This window comes from Erinaceus europaeus, chromosome 3 (genome assembly GCF_950295315.1).
Source record: "Erinaceus europaeus chromosome 3, mEriEur2.1, whole genome shotgun sequence".
Classification (NCBI taxonomy): Eukaryota; Metazoa; Chordata; class Mammalia; order Eulipotyphla; family Erinaceidae; genus Erinaceus; species Erinaceus europaeus.
This window is the reverse complement of record NC_080164.1, coordinates 97,748,325-97,776,196: the sequence shown is the minus strand read 5'-3', so window position 1 is coordinate 97,776,196 and position 27,872 is coordinate 97,748,325. Positions and strand designations below refer to the sequence as shown.

At 42.0% G+C, this 27,872-nt stretch overlaps 1 protein-coding gene across 1 annotated transcript in view; it reads left to right on the top strand.

The window, feature by feature from the left end:
• The window catches only part of DNAH6 (dynein axonemal heavy chain 6), a 307,800-nt gene extending 280,830 nt beyond the window's left edge, over positions 1–26,970 (top strand). The window contains exons 72-76 of the mRNA XM_060187710.1: positions 5,211–5,396; positions 6,349–6,421; positions 7,885–8,036; positions 13,315–13,537; positions 26,710–26,970. Of these exons, the coding sequence (XP_060043693.1) occupies positions 5,211–5,396; positions 6,349–6,421; positions 7,885–8,036; positions 13,315–13,537; positions 26,710–26,813 (738 nt within the window). The 3' untranslated portion in view covers positions 26,814–26,970. The remainder of the gene's footprint in view (positions 1–5,210; positions 5,397–6,348; positions 6,422–7,884; positions 8,037–13,314; positions 13,538–26,709) is intronic.
• Positions 26,971–27,872: the final 902 nt, after the last annotated feature.

Here is a 27,872-nt window from a genome sequence, read left to right as displayed (position 1 = left end):
TGGGCCACAAAAGGTCTGCCTTAGAATCAGCTGTGCTGCAAGTTTTGGAATATTCCTGAGAATATCAATTTTATTTTTTTAATTTTATTTTTTATTATCTTTATTTATTTATTTAATTTTTTTGGATAGAGACAACCACAAATTGAAAGGGAAGAGGTTGACAGAGGGGGAGAGAGACAACTCCAGCGCTGCTGCACCACTTACAAAGCTTTCTGAGGGCTCAAACCTGGGTCCTTGCACATTGTAACAAGTGTGCACAACCAGGTCCACCACCAGCCAGCCCCTAACTTTATTTATTTATTTATTTATGAGAAAGATAGGAGAGGGAGAAAGAACCAGACATCACTCTGGCACATGTGCTGCCAGGGATTGAACTCAGGACCTCATACTCGAGAGTCCAATGTTTTATCCACTGCACCACCTGCCAGACCACAGGAATATGAATTTTAAATGAAGTCCCCCAGATAGTTTCAAGATGAGTAAGATTTGAGAATTAGTCTTTTGACTTTTGTCCAAGAATCCTTTCTTTTTTGAATTTCCCTAAATTTATAATGATGCTAGAGAGTTTCCTGTTGTCTCTGTACAGTAGCTTTGGTAAAGGAAACATAAAGGCAAAGATCAACATTGAGTGCTGACAGAAAAAAAATTATTTTCATGCAGAAAATCAATTACTTAGCACAGAGTCAAGGTTAAGTGATAAGACTGTGGAAGACAAATAGGATCTAGCCCCTCCATCAACTTATCTTTCTCCTACATAGAGCACTAAGTCCCCAACCCCTTTTCTTTTTAATTTTTTTTATTATTTATTTATAAAAAGGAAACACTGACAAAACAAAATAAATAGGATAAGAAAAAAAAATAGGATAACAGTGCTACAACTCCACACAATTCCCACCACCAGAACTATGTATCACATTCCCTCCCCTGATAGCTTTCCTATTCTTTAACCCTGTGGGAGTATGGACCCAAGATCATTGTGGGATGCAGAGGGTGGAAGGTCGGGCTTCCGTAATTCCTTCCCGATGGACATGGGCATTGACAGGTCGAGCCATACTCCCAGCCTGTCTCTCTCTTTTCCTAGTGGGGCAGGGTTCTGAGGAATTAGAGCTTCAGGACACATTGGTGGGATTGTCTGTCCAAGGAAGTCTGATTGGCATCATGCTAGCATCTGGAACCTGGTGGCTGAAAAGAGAGTTGACATACAAAGCCAAACAAGTTGTTGACTAATCATGAACCTAAAAGCTGGAATAGTGCAGATGAAGAGTTGGAGGTAGTCTCCATTCTGTAGATAGCTAGTAGTCATATTTTAGTTATATTCCAAAGGGCCTGTGGCTATACTAGTTTTGTTTTTTTTCCCCTGAGCCTGAAATCTGATATGCAGGTATATCCAAGTTATTGTCTGGGGAGATGATGTCATGGCTAGAAAAAGGACCAGAAAGCTGGATCAGGGAAGAGAGTAGCTTCCAAACATGGGAAAGGTGTATAAGTTTTGTTGACCATAAACCCCACCAATTTGATCTGATCTGGGGCCCATATTCAGCTTAGGAGCCTATGTAAGCTCTACATCCCTGTAGATCTGAGCTCACTATCTGTGGTCATGAATAGGAATGTTCCAAGCTGCCCAATTTCAGGACCCATCTTCCTCAGGTGGAACATAGAGTATGTTGTCCAGTCTCCCTTCAGAGGATGGAACATTCTCTACTGTTATTGATCCAAGTTGAGGGCAAGGTCCTATGAGGGTCCACAAAGGGGCCTGTTTTGTTGTTCTTGATATAGATGACCAGTAACAATGGAGAGAGGGATCTATTCAAGGTCTAGGCCCATCATGTCTGTTTGGAAATCTTAGGACTCCCCAAATAGGGCCCCAGCTGATGGGGTGGCCTGATAGTGACTAAAGAGTCATCATTAAAGTATGCCAGTCTCTTGCACTTATTCAGGTTTTTGCAGTCCTTACTTTGATAAGGATAGCTTGGGAGTAAGTGAGGGAAGTATAATAGGAAATAGGTGAGGAGGGTATCTAAGTCTAAGTAGACACTATTTTATTATGAAGTTCATACTGACTCACTGTAGACTATTGTGTACTTTTGCTTACAGGTATATATTTTACCTTAATTTTGGATACATGTGAACATATGCCCTTTCTTATGGGACCTGGTCTATATGTAGGGTTTGGGACTTTGTTGGGAAGTGAACCACCTGGAATGGAATTAGAGAATCCTATGAAAGGAAAGGTCTCACCCAAGTAATGAAGCTGAAGGGCTGACATTCCATGCCTGACGTCTCTGAACACAGTCTGAAGTGAAGCATACCGAGGTGGTACTCATTGTGTTGATTAAGTTGGGATCAGCATATGCAGATATCATTTGGTATGAATTGAGAGAAGCATGCAGGAAAGTGAGCCCCATTATAGAGGTTTTCTTTTTAATTTTTACTAGTGATTTAATAATCATTAACAAGATTGTAAGATAACAGGTCACAAATCCATACAGTTCCCACCACCAGAGCTCCATGTCCCATCCCCTCCATTCCCCTCCATTGGAAGCTTCCCTGTAGGAGTATGGACCAAAGGTTTTTTTTTTTTTTTGGTTTTTTTTTTTTGCTTCCAGGATTGTCACTGGGGCTCAGTGCCTGCATTACAAATCCCCTACTCCTACAGCCATTTTGTTTTAATTTTTTTTAGATAGGACAGAGAGAAATTGAGAGAGGAGGGGAAGAGAGAAAGATAGACACCTGCAGACATGCTTCACGGCTTGTGAAGTGACTCCCCTGCAGGTGGGGAACTGAGGGCTTGAACCCAGATCCTTGCTCTGATTATTTTTGTTTTGTTTTTCTTAATTTTTTAAAATTTTTTATTTATAAAAAGGAAACATTGACTAAACCATAGGATAAGAGGAGTACAACTTCACATACAGTTGCTACCACCAGAACTCTGTATCCCATCCCCTCCCCTGATAGCTTTCCTGTTCTTTCTTTTTTCTTCCCTTTTGTTGCCCTTGTTTTTTATTATTGTTGTAGTTATTGTTGTTGATGTCATCATTGTTATATAGGACAGAGAGAAATGGAGAGAAGGTGCTAGTAGCAAAGGACAGGCAATGATGCACAAAGTTAAGCACACATAGTATGAAGCACACGGACCTGCCAGTTCGAGCCCCCGGCTACCCTCCTACAGGGGGGTCACTTCACAAGTGCAGGTCTGCAGGTGTCTCTCTGTCTTTCTCCCTCTCTATCTGCCCCTCCACTCTCAATTTCTGCCTGTCCTATCCAATAAAAATGAAGCCATGGATTCGTGGTGCCAGCATCAAGCCCCATTGATAACCCTGGAGGAAATATATATATATATATATCCTGGTCCCCTTTCTTTCTGATGAGGGTATCTGACTTTGTTTTCTCTCTTTTTTTATTTATTTAATAGTAATCAATAAGACTGTAGATAAGAGGGGTACAATTCTACACATTTCCTACCACCAGAGTTCCGTATCCCATCCCCTCCACTAGAAGCTTTCTGTTCTTTATCTCTCTGGGAACATGGACCCAGGATCTCTATGGGGTACAGAAGGTGGAAAGTCTGGCTTCTGTAATTTCTTCTCTGCTGAACATGGGCATTGGCAGTTCGATCCATAACCACAGCTTGTTTCTCTCCTTCCCTAGTGGGGTAGGGTTCTGGAGAGATGGGGTACCAGGGTACATTGGTGAGGTTTTCTGCCCAGGCAAGTCAGGCTGGTGTCATGGTAACATCTGCAACTTGGTGGCTAAAAAACACAAAGATATAAAGGAGAAGAAATTGTTTAATAACTAGGAACCTAAAGGTAAGAATATAGAAGATGAGATTTGGGGTTATCCTTTTTGGAAAAAGCCAGTGGGTCTATTTTAGGTATATTCCAAGAGGGCCCATTACTTTACTAATGTTCCTTCTGAAATTAATGCAGCTTAGAATGCTCCTAGCTATGACCACAGAATGCAAGCTCAGACCTACAGGGATGCAGAGGTTACATAGCCTCCTGTGCTGAATATGGGCCCCAGATCAAATCAGTGGGGTTTACAGATTTTACAGTATTTATATACTTTTCCCATATTTGGGAGCTACTCTCTTCCCTGATCCAGCTCTCTAGTCCTATTTCCAACTGAGACACCATCTCCCCAGACAATACCTTTAGCCCACCTGTATGTTAGCTGTGTTTTCTTTTTTTCATATTTTATTTATTAATGAGAGGGATATTATAAGAGAGGAAGAACCAGATATCACTCTAGTATATATGCTGCCAGGGATTGAACTCAGGACCTCATGCTTGAAAGCCCAACATCTTATCCACTATGCCACCTCTGCCTGTATTTATATAAGCTTTCTGCTACCTTTTTCTATTAGTATTATCTAAGTTGTCTTTATCCTTTTTTATCCACATATTCCTGTCTAGAACCATGTATATATGGTTTGGTTTGGTTTAGTTTGATTTGGTTTTAAATGAAGAGAAATTTGGAATCTAGAATCTTCCTATAATACCTTCCTGATATATGGCAGTAGTTTTCACAAACCCAGAGTTCATGAGGATCATAGTCATGTCTGTGCCCTGCCCCATCTTTAGCTGGGTGACAAATTCTCTCCTCGACCCTTTGCTGCTGCTAGTCCCGTGTTTCTCGGAACTTTTGCCTGCCATTTGTTGAGGTGAGAGGAGGCTAAAAGGCATGTCTGAGAAAAGTGTTTCCAGTTTAAGGACACTCTCTAAAATCAGAGTAGTTTCATCTAAGAATCTCCCCATTTCTGCTGTAACTACTAGGGTTTTAAGGCCCCCCAGGACAGAGTTGACCAGTAGCATTAGGCAGTTCCTTTATCATCTCATCACCCCTACCCTGGTCCATAAATCACTGAACATCAACCTTTGTGTCCTTCTGCATAGAGAAGAGTTGAACAGTGAGTAGCATTTCTCAGAACTATTTCTCCAGCCTTCAGGGTACATTTCTCCTGCTTCCCTTCCTTCCACCTCATTGAATTCTGCTACTAATTGCCAAAATTACCCCCATCCCAGGTCTTATACTCTATCCCTATGGTCATGTTGTAAAAATGTGTAAAAGATTCGAGGGTCTAACCCAGCAGCAAAAGAAATAGAACCCAGCCAGCAGGCTCTTCAAGAGGCCAAAGCAGCACAGCCACCAGTAAATGAAAGTTATTCCTTCTTGAGAAATACATTTAAATATATATATATTTGTTCTTTCAGACTTCTCTAGAAACGCTCAACAAAGCCATTGCTGGATTTGTCGTGATGTCAGAAGAGATGGAAAAAGTGTATAACAGTTTCCTCAACAACCAGGTTCCTTCTCTGTGGTCCAACACAGCCTACCCTTCCTTGAAACCACTGGCATCGTGGGTCAAAGACCTTATTCTGAGGACTTCATTTGTAGATGTAAGAAAAGTCCCTTCTTTGAGTTTTGACGAATCTGCCAACACAGTTGGTCTGAAGGTCCTTATGAAGTCCCAGTTAACTGAAAGTTCCACAGCCATTGAACCCAAAGACATAGAAGTTTCCAGAAGGTCATCATTTTTAAGGCCTTGTGAGGAGGTCAGATAATGGCACACCCAGTAATCGTGCATGTGACATTGCTCAAGGACTCAGGTTCAAGTCCCTAGGACCTACCTACAGGGGAGAAGCTTTGTGAGTGGTGAAGCAAGAAAGCATTTGTCTCTCTTTCTCTCTCCCTCTCTGCCTACCCCTTCCCTCTTGATTCTGCCTCTTTTAAATAAATAAATAAATACATAAATAAATAAATACCTTACAGCAGTTATGATATAGTTTGCCCTGGCCCCTTATCTCCACATTCCACTTTAATTCTAGGCCACACTTGTATTTCAGGCTTGTTCATGCTACTCTACTTTGAAATATAGAAACAATATGACAGGCCAGGTGATGACATGCGCAAGGACCTCAATTCCAGCCCCTGGTCCCTACCTGTAGGGGGAAAACTTCACAAGTGGTAAAGCAGAGCTGCAGGTGTCTCTCTGTCTCTTTCCCTCTATATCTCCTCCTCCCCTCTCAGTTTTTCTCTGTTTCTAACCATTAATTAATTAATTAAAAATAAAAACAATATAACAAGAGTCAAGACTTCTAGGTGAGAGTGTCTCCCTTTTCTGTGCCCCCTGTCATTACCAGCTTCTGGACTATGGTCAGGCTTGTAGGTGAAGAACCAGTGATAAGCTGACTATAAGAACAGAACTGTTCACCAACTTCGAATTGGTTTAGATTCTGCCTCCTAAGGAGTCTTCCAAAGTATCATACACCTTGATTTAAATTGACAAATTCCACTTTAGGAAAAAAAAAAGAAAAGAAAAGGTTATGGCATAACATTTCTCTTTTTTAGTTGTGGCTCAAAAGAGGACAGCCTAAATCCTTCTGGATCTCCGGTTTCTTCTTTCCTCAAGGATTTCTAACAGGTATTAGTATTTTCAAAAAAAAAAAATCAAGAAAGAAAGAAAAAAATGTTATGCTGTAGGTTTCTAGCAACTATGAAGGTGCTAGGGCTGCTAATGTGTGTTGATTATTGGCCTGTCCAACAGAGCCCATTCTTCTTCCTTGTTTGCCAGAGGAAAGGACAGCAGAAACAGCAGTTTGTCTAGAAACTAGCCCTGGACCCTCTGATCAGGTTATATAAATACTGCTGCCTCACAAGCACAGAGTGCACCTCAGTTCCACATGTGGCCTGTGCTCAAGGGCACTGTTGCCATCTGTCTGCTCTAGTCCCAGCTCTGGACAGCATCCTTCATTCTAAAAAACAATCCTAAGAGGCCAGGTGGTAACACACCTGGCTGAGTGCACAGGTTACAACATACAAGGAGCCCGGTTCAACCCCAGCTTCCACACCTGCAGAGGGAAAGCATCATGAGTGGTGAAGCAGGGCTGCAGGTGTCTCTCTGTCTCTTTCCCTCTCTTATCTCCCCTCTTCTCTTGATTAAAAAAAAAAAAACTCCTGATATCCCTCAAAGTAATCTGTGGTGATTTTGGTTTAGAAGTCTTGGGGGCTGGTGTTGGGGGAGGGTAAGTGAGGCTTCTGGTCTACTAGAGCCTATCTTACCCACAATGTAATATGTACTACTGGTCAGCAAAAAAGCTCACTTGGATAGTGTGCTGTTTTGCTATGTGCATGGCCCCCACAGCATTGAAGGAAGCTTCAATGTTGTCTTGTTCTCTCTCTCTCTCTCTCTCTCTCTCTCTCTCTCTCTCTCTCTCTGTTATTGCTGGGGCTCAGTGCTGCTCCTGGTGGCCATTTTCCCCCTTTTTATTGGATAGAGCATAGAGAAATTGAGAGAGGAGGGGAAGATGGGGGCAGAGAGAGAGACCTGCTTTAACACTTGTTGAGCATCCCCCCTGCAGGTGGGGAGCTAGAGGCTCGTACCCCAATCTTTTCATGGGTCCTGTGCTTATACTGTGTGCGCCTAACTAGGTACACCACCACCAGGCCCTCAATGTGTCCTTTCCCGCCCCCCCCTCCTTCTCTGCCTCTCTGAAAAAGTTAGCCTGGAGTGGTGAATCCTAGGAAACTACCTAAATAAATAAATAAATCTCATACAAGACAAGTGGGAAAAGATTTTCAAATGCTGGAACACCTTACTGACAGGTCTCCCTCCCTCTGTACAGCAGAGCAATATAATTTAGACTTAGCTTGACTCCCTCTCTTCACAGTCATAGTCAAAACTTCCATGTGTCCTGGCACCACCCCTCCCAACATCTGCAGGCTTCCTGCTGTTGGGTCAGTTCACAAGCAGATGTTAATGGTTGGGTCTTATGGATGAAGAGGAAGCTATCTCTTTGGAGCAGTCTGGTTAGACAAGTGAGGTCTATGTTTGAACAGTAATAGCTTTGTTTGGAGAACTAGACTTCCTGATTTTCATATTTGCAGGAACTCTTCAGAATCATGCTCGGAAATATAACCTGCCTATTGACGAGCTGAATTTCAAGTACAACATGGTTCCTGTCTACCGGGATCAAGCTGCTGTCACAGAAGCTGCCAAGACAGTGCAGTTTGGACAAGACCTGCCCATGGACCTAGAGGTACCCCCCCTCCTCCTGCCCCTGCTATAGCAAAGCACTGTCCCACTGTCACTCAGAACTTCAGTCAGCCTACCCTGCCCTAATCCCCTATCTCCTCCTACATACTAGAGAACGAAGGGCAGGTTAGTACTCACTTCCCCGAGACAGACTTCTGACTGGCAGTAATACCTGGGAACTACCTAGTCTGATTCATAGGAATTTTTTTCATAATAATATTATTTTGTGGATTACTTCTGTAACTATTCTTTTTTTCCCTTTTATTGGCGGGTAAATGGTTTACAGTATAGTTGTTGACACATGGGCATAGTTTCTTTTCTTGTGTATTATTTTTGTTTATTTGTTGGATAAAGACAGCCAGAAATCGAGAGGGAAGGGGAAGAGAGACAGAGAGACATCTGTAACACTGCTTTACCTCTTGCAAAGCTTTCCCCCTGTAGGTGGGCACCTGGGGCTCAAACCTGGGTCCTTGCACACTAACATGTGCACTCAACCAGGTGAGCTACCACCCATCCTGGTATAGTTTTTCAGTTCCCGGTAATAGATATCTGCAAAACATTCTGATCTTCAACTTTTCCATCATCATCCACCAAGACCCCAAGGCCCTCTTCACTCCTTCACAACTCCTCCTTCCCCAGAGTCTTTTGTTTGAGTGTAGTACAGCCCACCCAGTCCAAGTGTTCCTTTTTGTTTTCCTTTTCTGTCCTTGTTTCTTAAATTCCACCTGTAAGTGAGATCATCTAGTCTCTGCCCCGATGTTCTTGGCTTATCTCATTAACATAATCCCTTCCAGTTCTATCCAAAATGAAGCAAAAGAAATAACTTCATAGTTTTTTCACAGCTGAGTTAGTACTCCATTGTGTACATATACCACAACTTTCTTAGCCACTCATCTGTCATTGGGCATAGCTTCTAGGCTTGAGCTATTATGAACTGTGCTGCTATGCACATAGGTGTACATAGTTCTTCTGATAAATATTTTTGTTTCCTTTTATTTCCCCAGGAGAGGAAAGATTTTTTTATTTAAACTTTATTTTATTTTATATAACAGAGAGAAATTGAGAGGGGAGGGGGACATAGAGAAAAAGGCAGAGAGATTCATACAGCCCTACTTCATCACCCACGAAGCTTCCCCCCTGCAGGTAGGAACCAGGGTCTTGAACATGGGTCCATGTGCATGGTAGTACAGCCACTTAATCAGGTGTGCCACCACCCAGCCCCAGAAAGTTTTTTTGTTTTTTTTTTACCAGAGCACTGCTCAGCTCTAGCTTATGGTGGTGCAGGGAATTGAACCTGGGACTTTGGAGCCTCAAGCATGAGAGTCTCTTTGCATAACTATTATGCTATGTACCCCCGCCTGAAAGATATTTTTTAAAACAGTACTATTATTTTTAGATACCTATATAGTAATTTCTTCTTATTACATAGGCAATGTAGCACAATACTAAAAGCAAAGGTTTCAGACTCAAGCAGGCCTGAGTTTAAATTCTAACATTGCCCCTTGCCTGTTCTGTGTACTAGAATGATTATTAGCATAGCTATACCTCAGTGTTCTTATTTGTGAAATTCGGCTGATTGACTTTACAGTCCTCAGAGTGGTTTTCTAGTCTCAGTGAAACTTTAGGGGCCACATAACCAGTGTATGGTGCTCCCTCAATGAATATCATCGTAGACTGAAGGTCTATGTTTCACTCACTCAGTTGCTTCCTCACAAAACTGATGTGCTAGCCTTTTATAGCATGTCTACATTATGTTAGTAAGAGGAATGCACTAAGCAGGGCAGACTCTTTGCCTGTATAGTTTACTCTCTCTAGAACAGAGGCTCTGGAGAGGTGCTCTCTAGCCCAGCAACATCGGTATTGCCTGAAAATTTATTAGAAATGCATATTTCATATTTTATTAGTGATTTAATAATGATTAAAAAGATTGTGATTAAAAAGATTTAATAATGATTTAAAAGATTCGTTAATTAGTCCTTTCTTAAATTAAAAAAAAAAAGATTGTGAGATAACAGGGGTACAATTCCACACACTTCCCACCACCAGAGTTCCATATCCCATCCACTCCATTGAAAGGTTTCCTATTCTTGATCCCTCTGGGAGTATGGACCAAAATTCTTTTTGGGGTGCAGAAGGTGGAATGTCTGTCTGGCTTCTATAATTGCTTCTCTGTTAGACATGGGCGATGCCAGGTGGATTCATACCCCCAACCTGTTTCTGTCTTTTCCTAGTGGGGTAGGGCTCTGGAAGGTGGGGCTCCAGGGTACATTGGTAAGGATGTCTGCCAAGGAAAGTTAGGTTGATGTTATGGTAGTGTCTGCAACTTGGTGGCTGAAAGGTAAGATATAAAACACGACAAAATATTTGAGAAACAGAAACCCAAAGATAGGAGTAGAGCAGATGAAACTAACAATTTCTGGGTAGGAAAAAGCTAGGAAGTCTTTTATAGATATGTTTCAAGGGGCCCATGACTTTAGAATTTTTTGCCTGAACCTAATAGCTAACATGCAGTGGACTAAAATTATTGTCTGGGAAAATGGTGTCAGAGTTGAAAAAAGGCCTAGAAAGCTGCATTAGGGCAGAAAGAAGCTCCCAAATATGAGGAAAGTATATTTTGGAGTCACAACATTGTCTTTGGGAGATGACACCAGTTGTACCCTTCTCTCCTTTACCCTCTTGCAATTAATCAAGGTCATTTCTACTATTTAAAAAAAATGAATATTTCAAGGGTTTGAGACCTACTGAATCAAACTCTGGATTTACACCCAAAATTATGTATTTTAACAAATCCTCTTAGGAGTTTTCACCTACTAGAGTTTGAGAATCATTACTGTAGAACTTAAGTGACCTTGACTATAGTTTAAAATCACCAACGGAGATTTTTTTTTTAATCCAGATTTAATTGGGGGTGGGGTGAGATGGAATGTTAGCATCAACTTTTTATTTTTATTTTTTTTTACCAGTGCACTGCTCAGGCCTGATAGTGGTATAGGTGACTGAACTTGAGACTTCAGACCCTCGGGCATGAAAATCCCTGCATAAGCATTATACTACCTATTCCCCACCCCATTTAAATTTTTACTAATGTTTTAAAAGTGTTAAACTAATGTTCCTCTAGGTGATTAAGATCAAGATTGTGATCAACAGTTACACTTGGAAGGACTGAGTAGTTAAACAGTTAATGATCTAATAGCCATCAATAATACACCAAGAAAACTGATGTCAAAAGAATCCTGGACTGGGGAGAGAGCAACATGGTTCTGCAAAAGACTTTCCTGCCTGAGGCTCTGAAGTCCTAGGTTCAGTCCCCAGTACCACCATTAGCCAGAGCTGAGCAGTACTCTGATATCTCTCACTGTGTCTTTCTCTCACTGTCTTTCTCTCTCTCTCTCTCTCTCTCTCTCTCTCTCTCTCTCTCATTAAAATAAAATATTTTTAGTGGCCAGGTGGAGGTGGTGGTGTACCTGGTTGAGTGCACAAGTTATAACGCACAAGGACTCGGGTTCGAGCCCCCAGTCCCCACCTGCAGGTCCTTCACTTCATGAGTGGTGAAGCAGTGTTGCAAGAGTCTCTCTCCCTCTCTATTACCCCCTTCGCTCTCAATTTCTGGCTGTCTCTAGCCAATAAATAAATAAAGATAACAAAAAATATTTTTTAAAGATCTTAAAAAGAGTCCTGTGACTAGGGAGACATGTCAGCAGCACAGCACAGGACTTGTATGCCTGAGGTCCCACATTCCATCCCAGTGAACTGACAAAGGCCAGGGCTGAATATTGCTTCCTCTTTCTCTCTCTTTCTCTCCTTCTCTCTCCATATATTCGTACACTGTAGTGAATAGTTTTGTGATGATTTCATTTTATCTTTATTTAAGTGAAGTACTTCCACACCTGGTTGAATGCACATGTTACAATGCACAAGGACCTGGGTTCAAGCCCCCATCCCCACCTGCAGGGGGAAAGATTTATGAGTGGTGAACCAGTGTTGCAGATGTCTCTCTCCCTCTGTTACTCCCTTCCCTCTTGATTTCTGGCTTTCTCTATCCAAAATAAAGATAATAAAATAAATAGAAAAAATAAGGTAGAGAAGAAGGCAAGGAGGTGGACAGAAGTACCATTCTTATACTCACATTAATGAAGACACACTACTAATGTCCACACTGCCTAGTCTTCTGCCTACAGATGTGAAACTCCAATTATCCAAAGATCTAAGACCTCAGAACTGGTCAAATCCACTCAGTGTTTAAGGAATAATGACACAAGACCCACAATGAGCAGAAATTACACACCAGCGGTGACAGGACATGAGGAACAAAGGAGTCCCTCCCCCACCCTTTTTTAAAAAATATTTATTTATTTATTCCCTTTTTGTTGTCCTTGTTTTTTATTGTTGTAGTTATTATTGTCATCATTGTTGGATAGGACAGAGAGAAATGGACAGAGGAGGGGAAGGCAGAGAAGGAGAGAAAAAGATAGACACCTGCAGACCTGCTTCACTGCTTGCGAAGCAACTCCCCTGCAGGTGGGGAGCCAGGGCCTCAAACCGGGATCCTTACACTGGTTCTTGCGCTTTGCCTCCACCTGCACTTAACCTGCTGCACTACTGCCCGACTTTCCCACCTCGCCTTTTTTTAACTAGATTAAACAAAAAAACAAGCATAATTTCTCATTTCAAAATAGGGAACTTTCCACAAACACACTACAAATACTGCAAATCTATAGTCTGTCTTTTAGCAAGACAACTAGATTCTTGAAAGATGTCACTAACTATAGTAGATGGTAGTCCCAGTCTTGAAAAGCAGGGGCCAGGTGGTGGCGTACCTAGTTGAGCACACATGTTACAATGCACAAGGACCAGAGGTTTGAGCCCCTGGTCCCCACCTACAAGGGGAAAGCTTCACAAGTGGTGTCTCTGTCTCTCTCTTTCTCTATCTCCCCCTTCCTCTCAGTTTCTGGTTGACTCTATCCAATAAATAAAGGTAATAAAAAAAATAATAATGAAAAGTAAAGCTAGCGTCATGAAATGAGAGCACCTGAAATTCCAAAATGGGTCTCTCAGGGGTATTCTCTGTTAGATACCCTGGTGGAGTGTGAAAAGGAATTTGATATGAAACTAAGGAACAAAGTCATTTTACTGTTGTAGTCTGTTGATATCAAAAACATGAGCTGTAACAGCAATCTACAGAGTGACTCTTAGAATTAACTGTTTTCTGCAGGGGACATAGGAGAAGGCTGTCACAGCTCACCCCTTTTCTTCTCACCTATAAACTTGGGGCTATCTTTCAGTTGCCCTCTCCTGAAGATGGTGTTCTCGTCCATGGGGTATTCATGGATGCTTCTCGGTGGGATGATATGGAGATGGTGATTGAAGATGCATTGCCTGGACAGATGAATCCCATGCTGCCTGTGGTCCACTTTGAACCTCAACAAAACTATGAGCCAAACCCAACACTTTACCACTCTCCACTTTATAAAACAGGGGCCCGAGCAGGCACACTGTCAACCACAGGTGAGGATCTTCTAAAACAGGTACAAATAATGACCAAATTCAAACCACCACCAAAATCCAAAAGCTAAAGTGTAAAGTATAAAGAGTGACAGGGTCACTTAGCTAAACTAGAATGTTTTAAGTTTGCTTTCCCCCTCCCCTTCCCCCTCCTCTTCCTCCTCCTCCATTTTTTATTGGGAGCTTAATGGTTTACAATACAGTTGTTGGCACATGGGTGCAATTTCTCATCTCACCAAGATAAGTATCTACAAAATTAGATCCATCACCATACACCAGGAACTGAAAGCCCTTTTTCCCCTCTTCACCTCTCTCTCTTTCCTCCTCGCCCAGAGTCCTTTGCTTTGGTACAATACACAAAACCAGTCCACATTTTATTTTATATTTCCCCTCTCTTTTCTTGTTTCTTAAGTTCTGCCCATGAGTGAGATCACCCCATACTTCTCCTTCTTTCTAGCTTATCTAAGTTCACTTTCATTTACTACTATGGGCCAATGTTATGAAAGTCATGCTTGGTTTTATTCATCAATATTAGAAAGCAAATTTTTCATTTTTTTAATTGATTAAATTATTAATCAATCACTTCTAATTTCAAAATGATGGGTTGTAGAAATGCCAAAGTTTCTCTATGTCACTCACTAAACTTATTGAGGCATAATAAAGAAAATGGATTTCAAAGTAAATTAATAAATGACATGCCATTTGCATTGCTGCAGAAAAGGAGATCTGGGTGGACCTGAAACTGGGATTTGTACCTTGAAGAAATTAAAAAAAGAAAGAAAGAAAGAAAGAAACAGAAAGAAAACCACTTATCTGGAGATAAGTGAAAGAACTGCATATATACTGTTAGACAGAAAAAAAAAAATTAGCTGAGGAAATCCCTCAAAATCAATCTGGCAGGACACATTTTGAAAAAATTGAAGTTGCACTATGAGGGGAAAAAAGTTCCCAGCATGTATCTTGTAGGTGATCAGGAAGGAGAAAAGTAGAAATAATGGGGAAGTGATGACATTTGAAGGAACACTCAGATCACAAAGAGGTAGGAATGATTTTTCAAAAATAAATACATCAGGGGGCTGGGTGATGGTGCACCTGGTTAAATGCACATATTACCAAGCACAAGGACCTGGGTTCAAGCCTCCAAATCCATACCTACAGAAGGTCCACTTCACAAGTGGTGAAGCAAGTCTGCAGGTATCTCCCTTTTTCCCTCTCTATCTTCCCCTCCCCTCTCAATTTTTCTCTGTCCTATCCAGTAAAAATTAGAAAGAAGGGAAGGGAAAAAGGAACAAATGGCTACCAGGAGTGGGGTCCATTTGTAGTGCTGGCACCAAGCCTTAGAGATAACCCTGACAGCAATAAAATATGATAAAATAAATATATACATCAAATAAATAATCAAATCTTAAACAAAATCAAAATGTACTGAAGTACTTGTCAAGACTAACAGAGATAAATAAAATCCTCAAAACAAACAGATAAAATGAATATGCAAGAAATAAAATTCCTGATAATGAGAATCAAATTGGTATTAGACATCACTCATTATCCACACTACAAATAAAGATAACAGAGAAACCTCTTCAAATGGCTGAGGAAAAGCAACTTTGAGCCAGAATTGTACATGCAACCAATTACCACCTACATGGGAAGGTGTGATAGACAGTTTATGACATACAGTGTCTCTAAATCTCCACTGGAATTAGGGCCTTAGGGGGACGGGAGGGCAATCTGGGTTTGGGTGTGAGGTGTGCTGACCCTAAATTTGGGGAGATGCAAAGCTGCACCCCTGTGATGAGTCTTGTAATTAGCATTTCCTCAGTGAGGTGATTAATTAAAACACACTGACTCACTAATTAAAATATACATACCCACACACGTATGTTAAACCCTCTGATGTCTGACCATAAAAATGATTTTAATAATAATTTGAAACTGAATTTCTACATGACAACATAAAAGAATGAGGCCAGTGCATAAGGAACTTCATTTCTTTCTTGATGAATGAGAATACAGAAAGGGTTATCACTAGGGCTCAGCACCAGCACTATGAATCCATTACTCCTGGTGGCCATTTTTTCCATTTTATTGGATAGGACAGAGAGAAATTGAGAGAGGAGGAAATAAACTGATAAAGAAAGATAGATACCTGCAGACTTGCTTCACCACTTGTGAAGCGACCCCACTGCAGATCAGGAGCCAGGGGCTCAAACCGGGACCCTTGAGCAGGTCCTTGTGCTTTTACTATGTGCACTTAACCAGGTGTGCCACTGCTTGGCTCCCTATAAAAATGTTTCTAGTGATGTCCTGAGTTAAAGTATGTTCTCTAAGGGTGTTACACAGAACTGAAGTAAGTATCCTTATCAATTGCCTGATTCTCTTGTTCCTCTGACAAACCTAAAAAAAAATGCATGAGAAGATATTTTAAGTTAGTATTGGTTTGCACATGTTTTTATGTATATTTATACTTTTATTATGACATATAGTGTCTTACTTACATAGTAAGTGAATGTTGTGGTACCTATGTTTAACTTTTTAAATAAACAGTCAGCTGTTTTACCAAAATGGTCATATCATTAAAACATTCCCACCAGCAGTGTATGAGGGTTCCAGATCCTCACCACCAGAATGTGGTCAGTCTTTTAAATTTGGAATGACAGGTGAATAGAGAGAAATGGGGTGGGATGGGAAGGGGTGGGATGGGATAGGATGGAAAAGGAATGGAACTATGGTTTTAATTTGTAGTTCTCTAAAGATATTAACCATCTTTATTTTCACCAGAGCACTGCTCAGCTCTGGCATATAGTGATACCCAGAATTGAAGCTGGGACATCTTTTTTTATGCTTATTATTCTTACTTGTTATATCTTATCTTCACTGATGAAATATATTTTCAAACCTTTTGCCCATTTATGATTGAATCATGCCAGTCTTCTTACCAGTGGCTAAAATTTCAACAGAAATTCTTTTTTAAAAAATTGATTATACCTTTATTTATTCCCTTTTGTTGCCCTTGTTGTTTTATTGTTGTTATTATTGGTGTTGTCATTGTTGGATAGGACAGAGAGAAATGGAGAGAGGAGGGGAAGACAGAGAGGGGGAGAGAAAGACAGACACCTGCAGACCTGCTTCACTGCCTGTGAAGCAACCCCCCTGCACTTGGGGAGCCAGTGGCTCGAACCAGGATCCTTGTGCTTTGTGCCATGTGCACTTAACCCGCTGCGCTACTGCCCAACTCCCTTTTGTTTTTTTTAACCAGAGCTCTGGTCAGCTCTGGGTTATGGTGGTTTGAGGGACTGAACCTGATTTTTAAATTCTCCGGCATGAGAGTCTCTTTGCATAGCCATTATGCTTTCTACCCCCACCCCTGTCTTTTTTTTTTTTAACCATTTTTCTAATTTGTGATTAATCGTGGGTTACAAGATCATAAGATTACAGTGTATAGCTCCACACCCACCACCAAATTCTCAGCAGAAGTTCTGTCTTTTTGACAAGAGAAAGCAATTTATTTTTTTCAACTCCAATATCACTGTGTTGACGAAATGCTGATCTACAGAATTTTGTTGTCACAGGGGTACATTTCCAAACTTCCCCTAGATCAGTGTCAGTGCATTTCACCCTCTACCAAACCATCATCTTATTCCTGCACAGAGACTGAGGTCCCCAACTTCTCCTTAGTAGTCTCTTCCCTCTTGTGAGTCTCAAAATCTGCTATGATAGACCATAGTCCTTGACGATTCACCTTCTGTTGTCCTTTGCTTTGTTTCTACAGCCCATCTGTGAATGAGGCCATCTGGTATTTGTCCTTCTCCTTCTGGCTTATTTTGCTCAATATGATTCTCTCTAGTTCCACCATATTGTAGCAAAGAAGACTGTGTCATTTTATTTTACAAGTGTTTAGTATTCCATTGGCATAGTACATATGCCATCACTTCTTTAGCCATTTGCATAGGATGATCCCAAACACTGACTAATAAAAACGGCACTGCCATAAACATAGGTGTACTGAAGTCTTTTCGAATATGTGTTTTTGTAGTCTTTGAATAGATACCTAGGAGAGGAATTACTAGGTCATATGTTAGGTTGCTTTTAATGTTTTCAGGAGTCTCAAAACTGTTTTCCACAGGGTCTGTGCTAGCATGTATTCCCACAAGCACTATAGAAGGGTTCCCTTTTCTCCACATTCTTGCCAGCACTTACTGTTTCTTTTTATTTCTTTCTCTTCTTTCTTTTTCTTTTTTTTACTTGCTGTTTCTGTGTTTTTTTATGTAAGCTTCTTGTAAGGGTGAGGTGGTATCTCATTACTGGCCTGATTTGTACTTTTCTCACAATCAGTGACTTAGAGCCTTTTAAAATTCTGTTTATTTATTATTGGATAAAGACAGAAATTGAGAGGAAAGGGAGAGATAGAGAAGGAAAAAGACAGAGAAACACCTGCAGCCCGGCTTTAATCATGAATTTTTCCCCTTCAGGTGGGAACCAGGGTCTTGAACCCCAGTTTTTGCACACTATAGTGTGTTTAACCACATGTGCCACCACCTGGCCCCCAAGAGCAATTTTTTCACATGCCTTTTAGACACCTGAATATCTTCTTTGTAATTATCTATTCAGGTTTTTCTCCTATTTTTTAATGAGGCTCTTGTTGTTGTCTGTTACTTAAGTTTTTACTTTTTTAGATAATACGGCATATATCATATAAATATCTTTTTCATGGTCCAGGAGGTAGCCCAGTGGATAATGCATTGGACTCTCAAGTATGAGGTTCCTAGTTCAATCCCTGGTAGCACATGTACCAGAGCAATGTCTGGTTCTTTATCTTTCATGAATAAATAAATAAAATATATATTTTACTATATATTAATTTATTTTCCCTTTTGTTGCCCTTGTTGTTTAACATTGTTGTAGTTATTGATGTCATTATTGTTGGATAGGACAGAGAGAAATGGAGAGAGGTGGGGAAGGCAGAGAGGGGGAGAGAAAGACAGACACCTGCAGACCTGCTTCAGCACTTATAGCATATCTTTCTGTTTGGATGATGGTTCCTTTTGCCTGGAGAAGATTTTCAGTTTGATATTGTCCTAATTTATTTGTTTATTATTTTCAGTAGAGGCAGAGAGGAGGAGTGAAAGAGACCACAACACCAAAGCTCTATGCAGTTTGGTGGGAGCTGGTCTCTAGGTTGAGTCATATGGATAGCAAAGCAGCACAGTATCCAAGTGAGCTGTGCCTCCAGCCCCCCAACATTTTACCTTGTCTCGTGTGTTCTTAGCTGTTGGGATTTGCTGTTAGTACAATGCCAGATATAGATAGCATCCCCCATCTTAAGGTTAAGACCCTCCTCTCACTTTGAACTTGCCCCCTTTCACTCAGGCTCTCAATTTAGAAACTACAAAAGAGACCTCTTCAGAGCTAAGGACAAAATACTTGTGACTGCATATACTCACTGAAGAGCCCCAATGTCTGACTGAAGAATAGGACAAAGGGTGGACTGTGAATGGACAAATGATAGAGAGACATAGAGGAGTGAATAAAGGAACATTTAGCTTACCAGTTGTCCACTGAATCCCACTAACAACCCAGACCTCAATTCTACACCTACTGCCAGACTATAGAGAATTTGAAAAATAATTCACAAGGTTACACAGAATGTATAAGAGAGCAGCATAGCAGTTATGCAAAGACTCTCATACCTGAAGCTCCATGATCCCAAATTCAGCCTCTGGCAGAGTTGAGCAGAACTCTAGTTAAAATATATTTTTTCATATTGCACCAAAGTAAAAGATGCTGGGGTGGGTGGGTGGGGAGAATACAAATCCAAGAAGGATGACAGAGGACCTAGTGGGGGTTGTATTGTTATATGAAAAACTGGGAAATGTTATGCATGTACAAACTATTGTAGTTACTGTTGAATGTAAAACATTAATTCCCCAATAAAGAAATTTAAAAAATATATTTTTAAGTTATACAAGGGGGCCAGGTGGTGATTAAGCATACATAGTACTAAATGCAAGCACCCACATAAGGATTCAGTTTGAGCCCCCAGATTCCCATCTGCAGGAGGACACTTCACAAGCAGTGAAGCAAGTCTGCAGGTATCTGTATTTCTCTCTTTCTCTGTCTATCCTCCCTCTCAGTTTCTCTCACTTTTATCCAATAAAATTGGGGGTGGTGGCTGCCAGGAGCAGTGGGTTCATAGTGCTGGCAAAGAGTCCCAGCAATAACTCTGCAAAAAAAAAAATTTAAATTTAAATTTATATAGAGGCAAAGATACACAGATCCTAAAGGGTCATGTTGTTCTAACATCTTATTTCATTTTTAAATTTTTATTAGTGATTTAATATTGATTTACAAAATTACATGTCAACAGGGGTAAATTCCACACTGTTCCCACCACTAGAGTTCTGAATCCCCAGTTCCTCCATTGCAAGCCACCGCAGTTTTCCTAAGGTTGCAAACATGGGCTATCATCTCTACAGCTATCTGTCTATATTTGTACATAATTTCCCCCTTTTTCTTCCAGGTCCAGTCCTCTTTTCCCCTCCAAGCCACTCATGACTCTATAACTACATCCAAATGACCCTCCCTTTTTAATGCCTCTCATTCCCGGTCCTAATGGAGCCAGAGTTCAGAGCCCTCTTATCCTCTTCCTCCTATCACTTCTCCCCCAGTGGGAGTATGGATCAAAATTGTTTTGAGGGTGTAGGAGTTCTGGCTCCTGTAATTGCTTCTCTGATGGACATGGACATTGGCAGGTCTATCCATACCCCCAGCCTGTTTCTATCTTTCCCTAGTTGGGTAGAGCTCAGTAGAGTTTGGCAAGCTCTTTATTATATATGTTGGTTATTAAACTCTTGTCTGATGTATGGCATGTAAAGATCTCCCATTCTGTGAGGGGTCTCTTGGTTTGGGTAGTGGTTTCTTTTGCTGTTAAGAAGCTTTTTAATTTGATATAGTCCCATAGGTTTATACTTGCCTTAGTCTTCTTTGTAACTGGATTCATTTCATTGAAGATGTCTTTAAAATTTATGTGGAAAAGAGTTCTGCCAATATTTTCTTCTAAGTATCTGATAATTTGTAGTCTAACATCCAAGTCCTTGATCCACTTGGAATTTACTTTTGTATTTGGTGAAATACAGTGGTTCAGTTTCATTCTTCTGCATGTTTCAACCCATTGTTTCCGACACAATTTGTTGAAGAGACTCTGCTTTCCCCATTTAATAGTCTGAGCCCCTTTGTCAAAGATTAGATGCCATAGGTGTGGGGGATCGAGCTCAGTAGAGGTGAGGTTCCAGGACACATTGGTCCAGGGAAGTCAGAATGGTGTCATGGTAGTGTCTGCAACTTGATGTCTGCAAGGTGTCAGGATATAAAGTCAGACAAAATGGAACCAAAAAATAGGAACAGGGCAGATGAGATTAGGGATCTTAGTGTGGAAGAAAGCTAGGAAGTCCATTTTAGGCATGTTTCTAGGGACCCACAACTATGGTGGTTTTTACTTGAGTTTGATAGCTAGCATGAAGTTGGATAAAAATATTGTCTGAGAAAATGGTGTCAGCAGAGAAAAGGGCAGAAAGTTGGATTACAGCAGACAGTAGCTCCCATTCTTGAAAAAATTCTATGGATAAAATTGTTTACCTCCATCCACCCAACCCAGGGCATATATATATCACCAGAACCTGTGTAACCTTGGAGTCCCTATTGGTCTGAGCACACAGTTCATGGTCACAGCTGAGAATATTGCAGGCTGCACTCATTTAAGGACCAGTCTTCCTTGAGTGGCAGGGCAGAATACTCCAGCCTCCCTTCGGAAACTGGGGAAGTCCCTACCATCACTACTTTATGGAGAAGGCAAGGTCCTGAGAAGGCCCACAAGAGTGCCTCTAATGATATTCATAATGGAAGTGATCAGTGGTGGTGGAGAGAGGGAGCCATTAGAGGTCTAGGTCCATGATATTTGTGTGTAAATCCAAGGATTCCCTAACTAGGGCCCCAGATGGTGAGGTGGTATGATATTGACAAAAAAGGCCCATTATTAAGTGAGCCAGTCTCTTACCTTTATCCAGTTTTTGTATTCCTCTCTTTATCTGATGACCTTAGAGTTTCTCCCAGTTGTTTAAGCATTAAGTGTTATTTGTTGAACCCAACCAGAATTAGTTTTTTGGGATATCTTCTTTGGGCCTTTCTACTAGATTTCCAAGATAATTTGGCTTAGGTCTAGTCAATTAATATCTTCTTTAGGCACTTCAACTAGGATTCCAGGTTTATTAGGTCTAAGCCTCATCACCGAGAACTATTGAGTACCTTGACTTTGAGTTATATAATTGCCCCTTGTATATGGATACATGTACACCTGTACCCAGTACCCTAAACCCCAGCCTCTATCTAGCATCTGTAACTTTGTTAGATGACATGCCATCTAAAGTGGATGCAGGTAGTTCCCATGTGTTAGGAAAGATCTCACCAGGTTGGAAGAGTTGCAAAATTAACATCTCAGGCTCGGTATCTCTGGTTAGAGTCCACCATAAGATTTCAGTAGCAGCATAATGTGGGATAGCAGCACTGGTAGTGATTTGGTTGAAGTCAACAGAGGTGGTATGGCAGTAAGGGATCAGAGAAAAAATATTGAGAAGTATGGGCATAGTCCTAGAGCTTCCAGGACTAGGATAAATGAGGATTTAAAGAAAATGCAAAGGATAGTGATTAAAAGACAGGATTTCGGTGAGCAGTCATGGTATGAAGAGAACCTAAAGGGGGGTGGTGGTTAGATAGCATAATGATTATGCAAAGAGACTCTCATGCCTGAGACTCCAAAGTCTAGTACCCCATATCACCCACCATAAACCAGAGCTGAACAGTGCTCTGGTGAAAGAAAGAAAGAAAGAAAGAAAGAAAGAAAGAAAGAAAGAAAGAAAGAAAGAAAGAAAGAAAGAAAGAGAAAGGAAGGAAGGAAGGAAGGAAGGAAGGAAGGAAGGAAGAAAGAAAGAAAGAAAGAGAAGAAAAGAAAGAAAGAAGAGAAAAGAAGTACAAGGGGTTTCTTACAGTCTGAGAAAGACTTTAAAATAGCAATAATTGGGAGTTGGGTGGTAGTGCAGTGGGTTAAGTGCAAGGACCAGTGTAAGGATCCCGGTTGGAGCTCCCAGCTCCCCACCTACGGGGGGGGGGGGGTTTGCTTCACAAGCGGTGAAGCAGGTCTGCAGGTATCTATCTTTCACTCCCCCTCTCTGTCTTCCCCTCCTCTCTCCATTTCACTCTGTCCTATGTAACAACGACAACATCAGTAACAACAATGATAATAACTACAACAATGAAAACAAGGGCAACAAAAGGGAAAATAAACAAATAAATATAATTTTTAATTAGCAATAATTTTTTATTATTATTATTTATTATAACAAGTTTAGTTGGGTGTTTGTTTCCTATGATAATTCAATGGTTAGCATCTATAGTAATAATACCTGACCTCATTGTGTTTTGTGGTATCTGAACATCTTTGTATTTTTAGATACTGACAGGGCCAAATAACATCTTCTTTTACAAAGCACAAAGCACCAAGCTAGAGAACTCTTGGCCCTTTCCCTTTTAAGATACCCAGATGCTCTTTGTAACAGAAATATTTTTAATTATTCTTCGTTGCCCCAGGGATTACAGTTTATATATATATATATATATATATATATATATATATATATATATATAGTTATCTATGACCACCTGTGGCCAATAGTTTTGTATTCTTTTTTCTTAATATTTATTTATTTATTTATTCCCTTTTGTTGCCCTTGTTGTTTTATTGTTGTAGTTCTTCTTCTTCTAGCGTTTGCCCTTCTTCCGTAGCCAGTCAACAGCATCAGGTTGAACCTGATGTAAAGTTTCGAGACCTCCTTTGAATCTGGAGAGGTGGCAGTCGTTGACTATGTGGGTCATAGTCTGTCTGGAGCCGCAGGGGCAGTTCGGGTCGTCTCTGGCTCCCCAGCGATGGAACATAGCGGCGCACTGGCCATGGCCTGTTTGATAGTGATTGAGGAGGGCCCAATCATAATGTGCTAGGTCAAAGCTGGGTTGACGCTTGCAGGGGTCTGTGATGAGGTGTTTGTTCTTTACCTCAGCTGACTGCCAGCTCTGTTTCCAAGAGACTGGAACAGAGAAGTTCAGTGTAGGCATAGGGGACCAGATTGGGTGACGAGACGTCAAGCGTTGGACAGGGTGGGCGAAGATATCCACGTATATTGGCAGATCCAGTCGAGCGTAGACGTGGGAAATGAACTTAGATGATGCCGCATCCCGACGAATATCTGGTGGGGTGATGTTGCTAAGAACTGGCAGCCATGGAACCAGGGTGGAACGGATGGTTCCAGAAATTATCCTCATGGAGGAATATAATTTGGAATCGACCAAGTGGACATGGGGGCTACGGAACCATACTGGGGCACAGTATTCTGCAGTGGAATAGCATAATGCCAGAGATGATGATCGTAGTGTGGAAGCGCTCACGCCCCATGAGGAGCTGGCCAGTCTTGCAATGATGTTATTCCTCGCGCCCACCTTTGCTGCAGTTTTTATGAGATGTTCGTGAAATGACAGAGTGTGATCGAGAGTAACGCCAAGATAGACTGGCTGGGCTTCATGCCGGATTCTCGTATCACCAAGCTGCACATTAAGCTCACGCAAGGCAGAGGCATGGTGTAGATGAAAAACAGATGATACCGTTTTTGCAGTGCTAGGAATTAGTCGCCATTTTTTACAGTAATCAGATATCAGAGACATGTCTTTCGTGAGTGTTTCCTCGAGGATGTCGAACTTGGATGCGTGAGTTGCACAGCAGATGTCATCGGCGTAGATGAACTTCCTTGAAGAAGTTTCTGGGAGGTCATTGATGTAAATATTAAATAGCGTAGGAGCCAGAACAGAGCCCTGGGGGAGGCCACTTGAGACAAGTCTCCATCTGCTAGACTTGTCACCCAGATGTACCCGGAATCTTCTGTTTTGGAGAAGAAACGATATAGTGTTGGCCACCCATGGGGGCAGGCATCTTGAGATCTTGACCAGGAGACCACGGTGCCAGACCGTGTCATAGGCTGCTGTGAGATCAACAAAGACAGCACCCGTCTTTAAATTCTTCTGGAATCCATTTTCAATGTAAGTTGAGAGGGCCAGGGCTTGTTCGCAGGTAGATCTTCCTGGGCGGAAACCAGCCTGGGCGGGTGATAGGAATTTCTCTGTAAGATGAGAAATACGTGACAGAAGCAGCCTCTCAAGGAGTTTGTAACACACGGAGAGGAGAGAAATTGGTCTATAGCTGGCGGCCAGTGTTGGGTCCTCCTTTGGTTTTAAAACCGCTATAATCTTCGCACGACGCCAAACTTTGGGCATAGACTCAGATTCCAAGATGTGGGACGGGAATGAAGCGAGCCACTTCTTTGCCGCGGGGCCCAGGTTAAGAATGAGTTCTGGGGTGATGTTATCATAGCCAGCAGCCGTTCCCAGTTTAACCCTCTTCAAAGCGTCTTCCAGTTCAGACAATGTAAAGGGAGAGAGTTTTGGAGATGGACAAGATAACCGGAAGTGGGATGACCACTCATGGGAAATTTCTCTTTTCCAGACTGGGTCGATCTTAGCACGTCCAACTTGAGTTAGGTGACTGGCCACTGAGTTTGGAGATACAGGAGGATGGGAGACGGGAGGGGGTTGGCTACCGGCACCCAGTCTGTGAAGAAGCTTCCAGGCCTTCCTACTTGAGTGGGTGAAGTTCAGACTTTCCGTGAGTTGTTGCCAGCGGGCTTGGCGTGCTGCATCCAGGGAGGCAATGAGATGGTCAGCCACATCTGGGTCGCCCGACTCATCATACTGCTTTAGTAGTTGCTCACATTCAGCATCAAGACAAGGCGTATAGTTAGCACATCTCCCACGAGAAATGGCTTGGGAAGCTGCTTTGAAGATGGCTTGGCGGAAGCGCCTGTAGGAATCTTCAGAGGGGATAGAGTTAATTGGAATTGCAGGAATAGATTTGTTGGTAAGATCACTGAACAGATGCCAGTTTGCTTTCCGAAAGTTCCATCTTAGTTTCTCTGAGCACAGAATCAGTGGGAGCTGGAGACCAATGTGGATGATAGCTGGGCGGTGATGACTGTGCGGGAAGATCTTGAGAACTTGTCTCATAGCGGGAAAGGCTTGGCCGTTGACTGTGCTAATCCAGCACAGGTCAGATGATGAGTCTTTATTCCATCTAGCACTGTGAAAAGAGCCTGGCTATTTGGGATCGTATAATAGGGAGAGGTCATTTGCTGAAGCCCAGTTGGCTAAGATAGAGCCGTCAGCACGAGTGGAGGAATATCCCCAGTCTTGGTGATGACTATTAAAGTCTCCAACATAAACGGCTGGGTGATTCGGGCTAGGCAGGACCTCATTATCCCATGAGGCACTGGGAGGCTTATATACGTTGACGAGCTGAATAGTTCCAATAATAATGGAGTCGTAGAAGGTCGAAGAGGACGTATGGTAAACGTCCGCAAGACACGATTTGGTGTAGATGGCTCGGCCATGTTTAGGATGGAGATTATAGCATATTAAATTGAATCCACTGATGGTGAATCGAGCAGTTTCATCGACTGCTATATGTGTTTCTTGTTGTAGTTATTATTGTTGTTGTTATTGATGTCATTGTTGTTGGATAGGACAGAGAGAAATCAAGAGAGGAGGAGAAGAAAGGGGGAAGAGAAAGAGAGACACCTGCAGACCTTCTTCACTGCTTGTGAAACAACTCCCCGCAGGTGGGAAGCCTGAGGCTCGCTCGAACCAGAATCCTTACGCCAGTCCTTGCACTTTGCACCACATGTGCTTAACCCACTGGGCTACAGCCTGACTCCCTATAGTTAGCATCTTCATTTAGAAAATCTCATTTGAATAAATGCCAGTTTCAAGGAGCTGGCAAATAGCTCCAGGTTTAGGCCTTACCAAGTGAGAAGCCCCAGGCAGGAACCCCAGCTCCAGGGGAACCTCTTTAGGTGACAGGGCAGTGCTGTGGTATCTGTCCGTCTTGGTCACTCTTCCACAGGCATTTAATAAGAAAAACCTTTCAAAAATCAGTCTGTGACCAGTGGGATCATACGTGTGCAAGACCAGACAAAAAAGGAGGGATTGTGAAAGTAGTTATGTTTTTTCCCTATGCCCTGAAACAGGTCATTCAACCAACTTTGTGGTGACCATCCTCCTGCCTTCCAAGCGGTCCAATGATTACTGGATTGCCAAGGGGTCAGCTTTGCTCTGCCAGCTGAACGAATGAAAGAGGCCATGTCAGGAAGGAGCTGCCAAAGAACTTCCCCAAGAAGGACATGTGGAACTTACATTCAAGCAAAACAGTATTGCTTCTGATCTGACCTGGAGATGGTAGTGTATTTGTTGTTTCTCTTATCAAATAAAAAACATGAGTTTGTCTTTTTTACTTGTATTTGAAGCTCTGATGTGAAATTGGTAGGTTCAGCATGGCATATACATCTGTCTATATAGTTACACACACACACACATATGTAAAGATTTATTTTATTTTATTTTAACAGAGTACTGCTCAGCTCTGGTTTATGTAGGGTGGGAGATTAAACCTGGGACTTGGACCCTCAGGCAACAGAGTCTCTTTGCATAACCATCATGCTATCTAGCACTACTCCCCCACCCCAACCCCCAAGCTGTGCAGTGTTGCACATTTCTAACCACACTTCATTTCGGCATGGACTGTAGATCCAGAGGTCCTGAGCAGGTTCAGGTCCATGTGCAGTGAGCAGGGGCCCTCTCACTCAGTTCTTCTGTCACCCTGACTTAAGGGGCAGAACAGCTGATGATTGCACCTGGATTCCAGAAGGAGAAATGACAGGGAGTCACAGAAAACTGGGTTGGGGGGCAATAAAGGTGGTAGAATTGGGCTCCCCCTGAGGGGTCGAGGAGCCTCTTGGTTCTGTTCCCCTCAGTAATCCTATTGGGCTCACAATGGTTGCATTGTGTCTGGCGTGGGCATCTGCCAAGATGAAATAAGATTTAGAGTTACAGTTCTTTGGATTTCCCCCTCAGCTTTCACTCCATCTCCCAGGAGGAAGGCAGCTCCTTTCAGAAAGTGGTTCTCCTGATGGGCAGCCTGTGGGCCCTGTCCTCCCAGAAGCACCTGGGGTAGGGGTGGGAGGGTGTTACTGAGGATGTCACAGGTATCTGCGCACTCTCATTGCTTTTTCCTGGGTCTCTCCTTCCACTTGTTCAGGAAGAAAGGGCACCACCCAGAAGTGGGAGTGATTACAGGTGTGGCTTGGGAATTGTAGGGAATTGTTGGGAATTGTGGCCTTGCCGTTCCCATGTC